At 39.2% G+C, this 14,096-nt stretch overlaps 1 protein-coding gene across 27 annotated transcripts in view; it reads right to left on the reverse strand.

Moving 5' to 3' along the window:
• Positions 1–14,096, reverse strand: part of PTK2 (protein tyrosine kinase 2) — a 353,655-nt gene that overhangs the window by 218,212 nt on the left and 121,347 nt on the right. For 20 of the 27 annotated variants that reach the window (XM_074387210.1, XM_039464840.2, XM_039464836.2 and 17 more), the window contains one exon: positions 8,356–8,522. The exons of the other annotated variants lie outside the window; for them this stretch is intronic. Coding sequence is in view for 19 of the 20 variants with exons in the window: in XM_039464840.2 (XP_039320774.1) it covers positions 8,356–8,522 (167 nt within the window). In the remaining variant the exon portion in view is untranslated. The remainder of the gene's footprint in view (positions 1–8,355; positions 8,523–14,096) is intronic. 27 annotated transcript variants of the gene reach the window in all.

Below are 14,096 nucleotides of genomic sequence, written 5' to 3' on the forward strand. Positions count from 1 at the left end.
CAATGTAAAACATGTAATATCACCCCATGTTGTCTCAAAATTTGAATTCAATTCTATTTTCAGTGCTTTTGAGGAAGAGAGACCCCTTGAAAAAATTAGTATTTCATTAAAAACTAAGAACTTGGGGAAAGAAAAGAATTCAGAGAGGAGCCTTGCCATGATGCTACAAAGCCATGAGGTGAAACAGAGAAAGGTAAGTGGCAGAGGAGAGAACCAGAAAACAGGAAGACACCGGAGGAGAAAAAACGGGAAGAATTCAACCGTACAACCCAGGATTAAATTATAAAACTGGTGGGCAGGGCTTCCTCTTTCATTTTTATCATATATTGCTATGGCAACCCAGTACTGTACCAAATGTAGAGGGGTAGGGATGAGGGAGCGAGTTAAGGTGAAGAACGAAAGACTTCAAAGGAAGGAAGGAATGCTAAATCAGTTGTTTTCAAAGGAAAGGAACTTATTCACCTTGGTATGGTGTCTGGCACAGAAGCATTCGGTAAATGTTTAATAATAAATCAGTAAATTTGCTTTCTCAAATGCCAAGAAAGGTTTATCCTAGATTTGGCCCTCACATCCCTGAATTCGACATCTGAAAGGGATAGTTATATCCAATTAACTCAGTCAGAAGCCAAACAGATCACTCCATGTAGGTGATTTCAGATAATCAATATAATTTAATTTAAAATTCACTTAATTGTTTAAGTGAAAAACTTTAAATCTGTTGGAAATTTCTCAAAGCTTCATGTTACCTTTTACTGTATTATAAACTAGGTATGGTAGCATAATTTAAACATTTTTGGCTGGCTGAAGCTCCTAACAAATACTACCTACTTAACTAGGCTCTCCTAGCATCCCAGGAACAAGTAAACTCCCACCTGTCCCTGAACTGACTGAAAAAGCACTGGGGACAGACTGGGGCACACATGCACACTTCAGGAGTGATTTTCAAACTCAGCCTCACACCCTAAAGGTCAACACAAATTCCCCTGGAGCCTGTGGGGATTGCAAAGAGCTGGCGGTTACCCATGCAGCTCTGGTCCTTCCAGCTGACTTCTGAAAGAATTTATCATTCTCTTATTTATATGTTCCATATTGTCTTAGCCAACATGTGCTCCCAACAATCTTACTAGGTTTTTTCACTTTTGATTTTATTATTATTATTTTTTTTAGACGGAGTTTCGCTCTTGTTACCCAGGCTGGAGTGCAATGGCGTGATCTCGGCTCACCGCAACCTCCGCCCCCTGGGTTCAGGCAATTCTCCTGCCTCAGCCTCCTGAGTAGCTGGGATTACAGGCACGCGCCACCATGCCCAACTAATTTTTTGTATTTTTAGTAGAGACGGGCTTTCACCATGTTGACCAGGATGGTCTCTATCTCTCGACCTCGTGATCCACCCGTCTCGGCCTCCCAAAGTGCTGGGATTACAGGCTTGAGCCACCACGCCCAGCCGCACTTTTTACTTTATTAAAAGTGTGTCATGCTGTACGTCATATTCCAGGACATTTTTTTTTTTTTTGAGGTGGGGTCTCTGTCACCCAGGCTGGATGCAGTGGCAACATCTCGGCTCACTGCAACCTGCACCTCCTAAGTTGAGGAATTATCCTGCCTCAGCCTCTCAAGTAGCTGGGACTACAGGCACGCACCACCATGCCCAGCTAATTTTTGTATTTTTAGTAGAGATAAGGTTTCATCACATTTGCCAGGCTGGTCTCCAACCCCTGACCTCATGATCTGCCTGCCTCGGCCTCCTAAAGTGCTGGGAATAAAGGCGTGAGCCACTATGCCTGGCCCCAGGACTTTTAATTGAGGTAAATTTCGCAAAAAATATTAACCACTCTAAGGTGTGAAATTCAGTGATAATTAGTGTACTCACAAAGTTGTGCTAGGACTTATTTTGTCACGTTATACAGCTAAGCTTCATTCATATTGTTACTTGTACAGTAGTTCGTTCACTTTGACTTGTGTGACATTCTACTGTGTGAATAATCCCCAAGTAACTTAACTGTCACTGCTTATGCCATGAACATGACTGCAGTTATAGCCTAGTATAGAAACTAGAGCTAGTGTCTCTGAACGAGAACTTGAAGTGGAACTGCAGGATGGTAGGGCATGGAATCATTTGACATTCAAGAGGATGCCAAGCTGGTTTCCCAGGTGGTTTCACCAATTTATTAAAACATTCTCCCTAGCAGTACAGGTAAAAGATTGTCAGATCCACAGCCTTTCCAGCTATCAAGAGTGTCAGACAGTTGACTTTTTGCCAACTGGATGAAGAATTTCACTGAGGCAGGGATTTACATTTTCCTGATCAATAATGAAACTGACAGTGCCTTCTGTATTAACTGGCCAAAGTTAAGTTTCTCTTTTATGAAAATATCTTCACGTCTCTTGCCTATCTATTATTCAGGTGTCTGCAATTTTTTATTTTTATTTTTTTGAGACTGAGTCTCCCTCTGTCGTGCTGGAGTGCAATGGCGTGATCTCAGCTCACTGCAACCTCTGCATCCTGGGTTCAGATTCTCCTGCATCAGCTTCCTGAGTAGCTGGGATTACAGGCGCCTGCCACTATGACTGGCTAATTTTTGTATTTTTAGTAGAGATGGGGTTTCACCATGTTAGTCAGGCTGGTCTCAAACTCCTGACCTCAGGTAATCCGCCTACCTCGGCCTCTCAAAGTGCTGAGGTAACAGGCAAGAGCCACCATGCCTAGCCAGCAATTTTTTTATTGCTGTATCAATATAAACTCTTACCACCGCCCTCTGTTGGACTGCATATGTTACAAATAAATATCTCCTCCCACTTTGCAACCTGTTCTTGTACTTCGAAAATGTATCTTTTGCAAAATATCTTAATCTTAGTATAGTAAAATTTGCCATTCTTTCTTTTAATAGTGAACATTTTGGAATACTTAAGAAAATCTTCCTACCCCAGGGCCAGACACATTCAACTATAATTCCCATTAAACTTCTTTTCTTCAAGTTTTGCATGTGATGTTTCACTACTTGCACATCTCGTAGATTTCTATATATTGCGGTAGGATCCAATATTGCTGCTGCTCTTCTTCCTACATGGATAGCCATTTATCAATCCAGCCCTTCCTTTCTCCCAATGACACGTCACAGCACAAAGCTCTCTAAGGTCATCCTCCCTGCGACAGTTATAACCAAATACGTGTGCTGCAAGCTAGCTTATCAAGTTGTTTCAAGACTGAAGACCAAGTAAACAAGTCTATATTTCAGGTTTATTCAACAATATAAATAGATTCTATAGCAGATAACACAAAAGAACAATCTATGTCCAAAAACATCATAGAAATAAAAATTTATACCCAATTACAGTGCTAAGTCCTGGCACTTTAATTTGACTATTAAGAACTTACTTCTCAGAATTAAAGCCAGAACTGCAGCTGCTGTTATATATCCACCTATGAACTGAGATGTCTGCAGGTGACAGAAAAAAAAATTCTATCACGTTCAACTTGTGTTACATATTTAACACAGGAGTAGAGAAGAAACAGCTGAGTGTTTGGATTCAATTTCCACTATGCCACCCATTTAAGCCAAATGACCTCCAGGAAAAGTTATTAAGCCTCTACTATGGCTTTCTCACAAGTAAAATAGCGAAAGAGAGTACCTACACAAGACTATCATAATAGAAATTAATTTTGATGAAATGCATCAAATGTCTGACATACAGTAAACAACATGTGTTAATATGGTAATACTGTTACTAACTTAAGCTAATAGTGTTCGGTCCCTAGCTGAAAACAAGTTTCTACACAATTACATTACTTTGCTTCTGGGCTTATTTTACACATGCATTATCAGTATATTATTTATTCAATTTTCATTCAAATATTGTTTATTAAATGCCTATTGTATGCCAGGCATGACTAGAACCAGGAACAGAGCAGTGAAGAAAACAAAGTCCCTGAGAAAGAAAGCTAAACAATACATATATAATATCAGTCCAGAAAAGTCCATAAAAAATTAACAGAGTATATGAGTTGATGAAAAATCATAAGGAGCTTCAGGTAGGCAGTGGGCTCTTTAGGCAGCCAGTGGGAGGCCACTGGGAAGTGGTGGCACTCAAGCACATTCCTGGAATGAGGATGTCCATCCAAGCCATGCTTGCAAAAGGCAGAACATACTCAGCAGAGTCAAGGCTAAGTTCAAAGGCTCCAATAAGAAACCCAGGAGGCTAGAGATGAGTAAGTGAAAGTTGTAAAAAATAAAGGAAAAAAGGGACGTGAGACAAAGAAAGCATTAATTAAGATGAAGGGCTATATTAATCAACAATTAAAAAGTCTGGCAATAGAGAAGAAACCATCACATCAGATCCCAACCTGAGTATTTATGAAAAGAACTAAAATATACTCAAGAATTTAATGGAAAGCTGAAATCAAAGGGACTGACATCGCCAGAGTGGAGAAGGAAGAGGAACAGCAGAAGGAGATAAGGACTGTGAGGCCATCAGAAACTCCAGAGATTACTCTGAGTGTGATGAGAAGCTACTGGAAGTTTCTGAGCCCAAATGATTCACAAATATAACTGAATGGCTTACATTCTAAGAGACCCATCAGCAAATCCCATCAGCTCCCTCCTTAAAAATACATCCCTGTACAACTGTTTCTCACCACTTCTATTATTATTCCCCTAATGTATCATCTTTTAGGATGTTTGCCTAGGTTGTTATACTAATTTATCAGGTTCCCTGTGTCCATCCAATCAAATGTATGATTTAATGGCCAAGGCAGGTGTAGGGAGAAGAAAAGAGGTTACCGGAGCACCCCAATATTTAAAGGCTAAACAGTTCAGAAAGACTATTAATGGTCAATGAAGGAAAACCAAAGCAGTTTGGTATCCAGGAAGCCAAGTGAGATACATTTATTAAACTCTAGGTGATAAAAGCTTGTATTATAATTGCCTTCTATATCCATAAAAATGCTTTTAAAATGTCTTAAAATTTTTTTTCATAGGATATTAACAGGGTATAATGCTTTTCCCCCTGGTTACTATTTGCCTGACATACTTTGTTCCCTTCCTGCTTATGTTTTATGTGTTAGTCCTTCAAATCCAAAATCAGTTACTATTTTGTTTCATGGAGCCAATGCATATTTAGACCTAACCAATTTTTTCCATCTCACATCTGAGACCCTCCTTCAGAGATCATTTTCCTTTTTACTAAGGTGTTTTTGTCAGAGGTTCCTTTGGTGGTAAATCCTCTAAGGAAAATCTCTGTATTTCACCTTCTTCTTGAATAGCAATTTAACTGGACAAACAAATACAGGTTGTCAGCTACTTTCCTCACCACTTTGAACCTATTTTCCCACTATTTTCTTGGCATCTATTATTGATATTGAAAAGTCTGAATTTTTCTCTAGGTGCTTTTAATACCCTGTCTTGTTCTCTGGTGTAACAATATTTTACTATTAATACAACCTGCCAAAGCATCAACTTAGTTTCTATTGACTCTGTTTGGGATTTTAGGATAATCCTGTATTTGAAGGATCATGCCATTCATTGATTCTCTAATATTCTCAACCATTATCTCTTGAAATTATCTCCCCTTCCCCATGCTTTTTTATTATATTCTTCTTAAGTTTCTATTAGAAATGACTTGCCCATCTCATTCTTCATGTTACATAAACTTACATTCACATTTTCCATCCTTTCATCTCTCTGGGTTATGTTCTGGGAAATTTTCTATTGTCTTCTTTACTAATTTTCAGTTATGTCTAATCTGCTATTTATGTATCCTTTGATTTCTAGAACTTCTTTGTGGATCCATCCAAATTCTCTCAGTTATTTTTGTAGTCTCCTGTTCCTTACTGACACTTAAATTCCTCCCCTTTTAAATATATAGAACCATCAGTATTAACCCTCATAACTCTTGAAAATACCTAATCAGTTTATCTGTCACATTTTCTTTTGTCATCATCTCAACCTACCATGCATGCAACTTTTACTAATCTTTTTTTTTAAACAGTCTTACTCTGTTACCCAGGCTGGAGTGCAATGGCATGATCTTGGCTCACTGCAACATCCACCTCCCGAGTTCAAGCGATTCTCCTGCCTCAGCCTCCCAAGTAGCTAGGATTACAGGCACCTGCCACCATGCCTGGCTAATTTTTGTATTTTTAGTAAAGATAGGGTTTCACCGTGTTGGCCAGGATGGTCCTGAACTCTTGACCTCAAGTAGTTTGCTTGCCTTGGCCTCTCAAAGTCCTAGGATTACAGGTGTGAGCCACAAGGCCCGGTCAACTTTCACTAATTTTAAAAAGCCTAGCTACATTTTCCTATACAACATTATTCGTATATTTAGATCTGATTTTTAAAACCTGTACTATGAAGCCAGACAGCTAAATTCAAATCAAAGCTATGTAACTACAAGTTTATCAACTTTGTTTTCATCTGTAAATTAAGAACAATGGTAGTCTCAAACTCATAGGGTCTGGGGACAGTCAAATGAAATATACATTTAAGTTATCTGGTGTAAGCAGCATATAGCTGGCAGAGTCCCTGGCTCAGTAACAAGGCATCAATGTCACCGTCATCATCATCATTGTCATTATTATTATGAGTAGTATCTTGATCACCCTTTAATCTAGTACGGTCAGTCTATGAGAAATTCTATCTAACCCAGTCTAAACTTTTCTTCCTTTTGAGGACTCAAGACCCTGTCAGTGCCTATCCAATGTTACTTGAAAAAAAGCAAAATAAATGGGCTTAAAAGAACAGTAACAACAACAATCTACTATACTTAGATAGGACCATTTTTTTTGAGCACTAAGGATTTCCTTATAACAAAGTTTGCATCTGACACGTCTATATAAACCAAGATAACAGAACTGTGTTAAATAAAAATACCTTGACATAGGAGGATTGTCTGAATAGGGGAGTTTGAGATCAGCCCTAGCAACACAGCAAGACACCCATCTCAAAAAAACAAAACAAAACAAAAACCCTGCTTTTATCTAACTTTTACACATCCTTTGTTTTGGAATGCTTACTTGCATAACTGACTAAATAACTGGAGGTCACATCTTCTCTAGCAATTGATGTGAACCAACCAAAGTATCTATATTCTCAAGGAATATTTTGTTAGCTTGGTTCCGGCTACCTCAAGAATTTGAAAATACTACTGTATTTCTTTGATGAACTCTCTAACTGGGATAGGGAGTTATTCAACTTAAGATTTATTCAGGTTGGGCACGGTGGCTCACACCTGTAATCCCAATATTTTGGAGGCCAAGGTGGGTAGACTGCTTGAGCCCAGGAGTTTGAGACCTGTCAGGGCAAAATGGTAAAACCCCATCTCTACAAAAAATACAAAAATTAGCGGGGTGTGGTATGTGTGCCTATAGTTCCAGCTACTCAGGAGGCTGAAGTGGGAGGATCACCTGAGCCGAAGAGGTCAAGGCTGCAGTGAGCCATGTTCATACCACGGTACTGCACCCTGGGCGACAGGGCAAGACCCTGTCGCAGAGAAGAAAAAAATATTATTCCACCTACACGTTTTCCTTTTAAAATGTCTACCCTAATCAATCTAGATCCTCGAAAGTTACTGACCCTTTGAATGTACTCTTCAATCTACAACTATCTTTATTTCTGTAGCATTACCTATAACAATTAGAACCCTACAGAAGAAAGCCCATTTTTACAAGTTATACGTCTCTCTAAAGTATTTTAGATGAAATACTTAATCTAAAATTTTAGATGCAGAATTTCCTACCACTATCTTGAGATCCTGAGTTGCTTGTTAAAAAGAAAAAAATAGGGGAGAACAAGAAAAAGAACACTTACAGGGAATTCTTCTAATTTACTCTGAAATAATTTTATTTTCCTAACATTTCGACAAGAGTCACTAAGAGATTACTTCCTAATTTTGATGTTGCATGTGAACAGCAAATACACAATCATTCTTTGTAGGTGCGTTGTAGATTACCGGGCATGGTAAAAACAAGCTACGTAGCCCATTAATAAGGTATTTAGGTGTGATATCAACTCCTGCTACATAAAAGGATGACAAGAAATGAAAATGTAAAAAAAATAAAATAAAAGAGGGTTTCAGTTTTTACTGCGAGCAAAAGTTGAAACAAAGTAGCACTGATGAGAATTCGGCTAACAAAAGACCATCTCAGTAGACTGAGATGGCTCAAAGTATAGTTAATAGTATTTAAAAGCCAGAAGTCTAGAAGAGATCACTGATTAATAATTACTAACCAATTTTGTTTATACCAGAGTTGTAATGACAAGCAGTGTGAAAATTAAGCATATACATTTATTATCTTGTGCATGGTTTTTAAAAGCAAAACAAATCAAGTGTGCATCACACCAAAGCAGGTTTGTATCTTACTTCCACTCCTCTGGTGGGTGAGCAAGCTCATACTTCTCCCTCACACTGGAGACGCCCATATCCACGTGAAGCCAGTGAACCTCCTCTGACCGCAGGTGACTGAGGCGGAATCCATAGCAGGCCACATGCTTTACTTTGTGACTGTCCACTATCTTCTGAATGATGCCCTAAAACATACCCCCCCACAAGAATGACTGTTATAAACTTAAAAAAAAAAACAAAAAAAAAAACAAAAAAAACAAAAATAAAAACAAAAAAACAGAACTGTAAGCTAAAACGTAATGCAATGTTTACGTCTTATCAGAAATCTTTGGTATAAGAATATCAAGTTAAATAAATTACTTAGGAATCTTTGTTTCTGAAATAGTATTTTCAAGAACAAGGAAAAGTTTTAGAAAACAAAACAAAAAGATGGTCTCCTTTATTAATAAGGCATGTAAACTTAAAAATACATTTCTGCAATTCCACTGTCATCACCCCCCAAACCTGTCAAAGTATACCAGCTACCTTTCAGTTACCACTTTCTAAGATCCAGACCCAAGGAGGGAGTTATACTTTCTAAAACAGGGAGATCACACTGTTCCAAGACCAGACTGCAACATCCATAATCATTTTAAAAAAAAAATACATTCAGGAACATACAGCAGTTAAGGCTATGTTTTTGGTGACACTGAAGATATATGAAAAGTTTGTTGAATTTGGGTCTAATCAGTTTATTACTTGCTCATTAAAAATTATTACGCAGTAATATAAAATGCTCCCAAATCTAATGCTTCTAACATGTGTTCCCTTGAGTTCAGAGGAGAAAGTCACCTTTGAATAAGGTCATCGGAGAAGGTACCCTAGAGATGGTGAAATTTCTCCTGGAGCAATGGTCACGTTGTTAGAAGGGACTCTCGCCCTGTACCTGCCTAGGTATGAAGGCCATGGGAGAATATATTTTTAAGGGGGCAGTGTGCATGGAAGACTCATTTGGGAATATGACAGAACCATCTGCTGCCCTTTACATGAAGGTATGCAAATCACAACCAATTGTGACCTTCTCAATCTTTTAGATGATAAAGACAAGTTTCTTGTTTTTGTTTTTGTTTTTTTTGAGATGGAGTCTTGCTCTGTCGCCAGGCTGGAGTGCAGTGGTACAATCTCGGCTCACTGCAACCTCCGCCTCCTGGGTTCAAGCGATTCTTCTGCCTCAGCCTCCCGAGTAGCTGGGACTACAGGCGCGTGCCACCACATCCAGCTAATTTTTGTATTTTTAGTAGAGACGGGGTTTCATCACGGCGAGAATGGTCTTGACCTCTTGACCTCGAGATCTGCCCGCCTCAGTCTCTCAAAGTGCTAGGATTACAGGTGTGAGCCACCGTGCCCAGCCCGATAAGGCAAGTTTTTAAAAAATGATGCTGATGGCCAGGCGCAGTGGCTCACGCCTGTAATCCCAGCACTTTGGGAGGCTGAGGCAGGTGGACCGCAAGGTCACAAGTTAGAGACCAGGCTGACCAATATGGTGAAACCCAGTCTCTACTAAATATACAAAAAAAATTGGTTGGGTATGGTGGCACTTGCCTGTAGTGCGAGCTACTTGGGAGGCTGAGGCAGAAGAATCACTTGAACCCTGGAGGTGGAGGTTGCAGTGAGCCGAGATCATACCACTGCACTCCAGCCTGGGTGACAGGGTGAGATTCCATCTCAAAAAAAAAAAAAGATGCTGATATTAAAATGAAAAATGTCTATTAAAAAAAATCACCGGCTTTTAAAATTAGCAATTAATTGAAGTTATAATAAAACTTTTACTGTAAAACATATATAAATGTTCCTGCACTCACCAAGTATTGCTTTATTACAGCACAATTGCTGCTGATCATGACAAAGGATATTATCCCTAGCCTTCTCCATAAGCAATGATAAACCGTAACATGTACCATATACAAAAACTGTCCAAAACCCAGTGTATGCACACTGAGGACGTGTGCTCCCAATAATGGTGCCTGGCATGTGCCAGACCTCCTAGGGCACTAAGTGAATGAAGTGGTAGAGTCAATCTTTCGTTCAGACAACTTAATCCCGGGTACAAAGTTAATTTGTCAAGCACAGGGAGTGGCAGAGAGAGGGACAGAGGTAGGGAGTAAACATGGTATCAAGAGAAAAAGCATGAACAAAGGGCCAGGCTGCAATTGTCAAACACAGCTTCATAAAGATGATGAATTCTCATCAGGACAGGAGGGATATGTTTGCAGCCTACAGCCTCCTATGTGGAACTGACACAGACATAAAATGTCCTTCCTGGCTTTTTGATCCAAGGCCCAGAATTTCTGACAGGGTCGCTATAAATGGCAGTACCCTACCTACACGACGATGTTTAGCTGAGGCTGAATCCAACCCATGTTCTTGTCTTTAAGCCTTGTGCTCTGGGGTGGGGAATTTGCCTAGAGGAAGGAGCACCTTTTAACAATTCTCTGTGAAGTGATTTCTGCAGCTTCTTGCCAACACACAAATCCCTGAACTATAAAGGATGGAAGCTAGTACCTCTGAAATTCCCACAAAAGCTCCTAGTTCCTTGTCCAGCTTTTCCAGGTCAACATCCAGTACACACCAACACTAGTTATCCTCGGTAAAGCGTAGGTCAGAAAGTCTCCTTGCTCCACAGCCCACCAATTCAAGAAGAGGCTCTCTCTTGTGAGAGCTGCGATCAATGTCTACAGTGGTCTCTAGCCATCCGCCTCAAGTTACTTGATCGATCCTTCCATAACCTGATGCTGAATGTATGGTAGTACGGAACACAAATCATTTCTTAAAACTGTCACCATTTACATCCTAAGAGAAAGCCCACCTTCTCTGATTGCCTTCTGTATTGACCCCATGAAAAAAAATCACTTCATCTCCTCTAAACTCACAGCACACACATAGGAGACCTGCAGCAAACCAGTCTCAAAGAGACTTAGCCCAGAACCGTGGTATTTGTTAGGAAAAAGTAGGTTTCTGTCTTGGAGTTTTATGAAACAGAATTTTGTTCTATTCACTTGATCATGCTGCCAGAAGAGACTCAAGAGTGGCTTCAAGTGTGGATGTGAGTAACACAACCTTTGCATACAGTAGTATCTCTTGAGCAAACCAGCATTCAACTTTCACTCTCCATGAAATAGTGAAAAGCAACAAACTTCTGTTTCATTTTTTGCTTTCTCACTATGCATCCATTTTGTACTCTGTCCTATTTCTCATTCTCTAGCACGCTTATAAATTTCTCTAGATAGCAGCAAACATTATAAATATACAAAGTACTTAAATACGTGGTGCTAAATGCATATACTCAGTAGCTTAAGTAATTCTGAGAACTAAATATTTGGTCTGGATAACTCAACAAATAATTCTAGTTGAGAACTATGTATTTAGTGAGGAATACATACTCAACCAACTCTACAGTGCTGCCATATGGAAGTGTCCCATTTTCAATTCATACACACATACATTTAGAATAAAAATGACTGTCTCTAAGGAGATAATAGGACATGGGTTTTAAATATGCCACTAAAGGTACCAGAATTAAATTTAAATTTCTCATCGCAGCTTTGAAGGCACATCTGGTCCTATGAAATACAAAACAAGGCCGGGCGCGGTGGCTCAAGCCTGTAATCCCAGCACTTTGGGAGGCCGAGGCGGGTGGATCACGAGGTCAAGAGATCGAGACCAATCCTGGTCAACATGGTGAAACCCCGTCTCTACTAAAAATACAAAAACTAGCTGGGCGTGGTGGCACATGCCTGTAATCCGAGCTACTCAGGAGGCTGAGGCAGGAGAATTGCCTGAACCCAGGAGGCGGAGGTTGCGGTGAGCCGAGATCGCGCCATTGCACTCCAGCCTGGGTAACGAGAGCAAAAACTCCATCTCAAAATACAAACAAACAAACAAACAAACAAACAAAAAGAAATACAAAACAATAGTTGGCTACTCTGAAACCTCTGTCTCTCCATTTATCTCATATCCCAAGTGTCAGAAATACACATCTTTTTCTGGTTAGATTCTCACAGTAGACATTCACAGTGTAAGCATTCTTTTTAAGGTTAAAAGAAACCAGTGTTCACATCGTGCTTGTATCTTATCAGGAACATAACATTAAATATGCAAAGTCATTTTATACTGATGAATAAAGATTTCCTTGTTCTGAAGGAGAAAGGAAGGTGTAAATGAAAATACTGCTATGAACATCCTTCTGTCATCAAACATGTTTATAAGCACCGCATAGAAACAGACAAAATTTCCTTTATCTGAAACATTTTGATAAGTACAACCAAACTGCCTGCACATCAACAAAACTATACCAATTATACTTGATGCATAATGTTACAGACTGTCCTTTTATCTCACATTAATAAATAAAGTCAATCTTAAGATGATCAATTTGATGACCAAAAAATCTCCCACAGGTCTTTTACTGCTGTTAATGATGATTTTATTTCCCTGATTACCTACTAATGATATGAGGCCATAATTTTGTTCATTTCTAAAAGTTTTTATTTTATAATTTTGCTTGGTTCCATTTAGCCACTTACCTTTTAGGTAGTACTGTCAAACAAGTGACCGTCACCACAATGACCTTCGAAATAGGTCATGTGACTCTTTCCTTCATGTTCATTATTTCATGAACTGTTCATTCATTTATTGAATGAACATTTAAAGTGCCCACTACATGCAGGATGTTAGTGACACCGTGACAGTTAAGATGCAATCCTTACCTTAAGAAGTCTTACGAGTCTCACAGGAGAAAGACATGACAATGAACATGTGTAAATGAGTATCAAGTGGTTTGTGGGGAGGAGAAGACAAAAAGGGGTATTTGACATTTTTAGCTATATTTTCACACTTAATTTTCAGATTTATTTCTAGAAGAGATATCTAAAGCAACATACACTGTTGACACTGTTCATGTCCTTACTGCCTAAGAATTACCAAATATAATCATCATTACTGATTCCTCTAGAGTAGTGTTTCTTTTCCTCCATGTGTTTCTCTTTCAGATACTCTTCACATTTAGAAAACCAAGGGATTCCTACCAGTCTTCTAGGAGGCTTTCATCACTGGGTCATCAAAACACAAGATCTAAAAATTCAAACCCTGCTCTCCAACACCTAGTATGTTTCCTCCTCTTGGTCCAGTAGTAAACTAGGGGTCCTTCTAAAAGTCTTCCAAGACAAAGAATGCACTTTTTGTATCTTGATGGTCCATAGTCACTGTATTAGTTCCTTATTACTGCTGTAAGGAATCACCACAAACTTGGGGGCTTAAAACACAAGTTTTGTTTAGTTTTGTAGATTACAAGTATGAAATGAGTCTCACTGGCCTAAAATAAAGATGTCAGCAGGGATGTGCTGTTTTCTAAAAGCTCTTAGCTTGCCTTTTCCAGCTTCCAGAGGGCACCTGCACTCCTTGGCTCATGGTCCTCTTCTTCCTTCAATTTTGTATCTGATCCTTCTTTCATATTCACCTCCCTCTGACTACAGTAAGGAAAGGCCTGCTGCAGTGAAAAACTCATGATCTCCCCACCTTATGATCTATAACCTTAATCACATCTGCAAAGTCCCTTTGACCTTGTAAGGGGACATCTGCACAGATTCTAGGCATCAGGATGTAGGCATCTTTAGGGGCCATCACCCTGCCTATGGAAAATCACTACCTCAATCACTATCTCTAAGGATTTTAAATTCAAAATTTTTTCTTTTTCACACTCTCCTAGCTCAGGTTCTCCTCCT

This window comes from Saimiri boliviensis, chromosome 15 (genome assembly GCF_048565385.1).
Source record: "Saimiri boliviensis isolate mSaiBol1 chromosome 15, mSaiBol1.pri, whole genome shotgun sequence".
In the NCBI taxonomy this organism is placed as follows: domain Eukaryota; kingdom Metazoa; phylum Chordata; class Mammalia; order Primates; family Cebidae; genus Saimiri; species Saimiri boliviensis.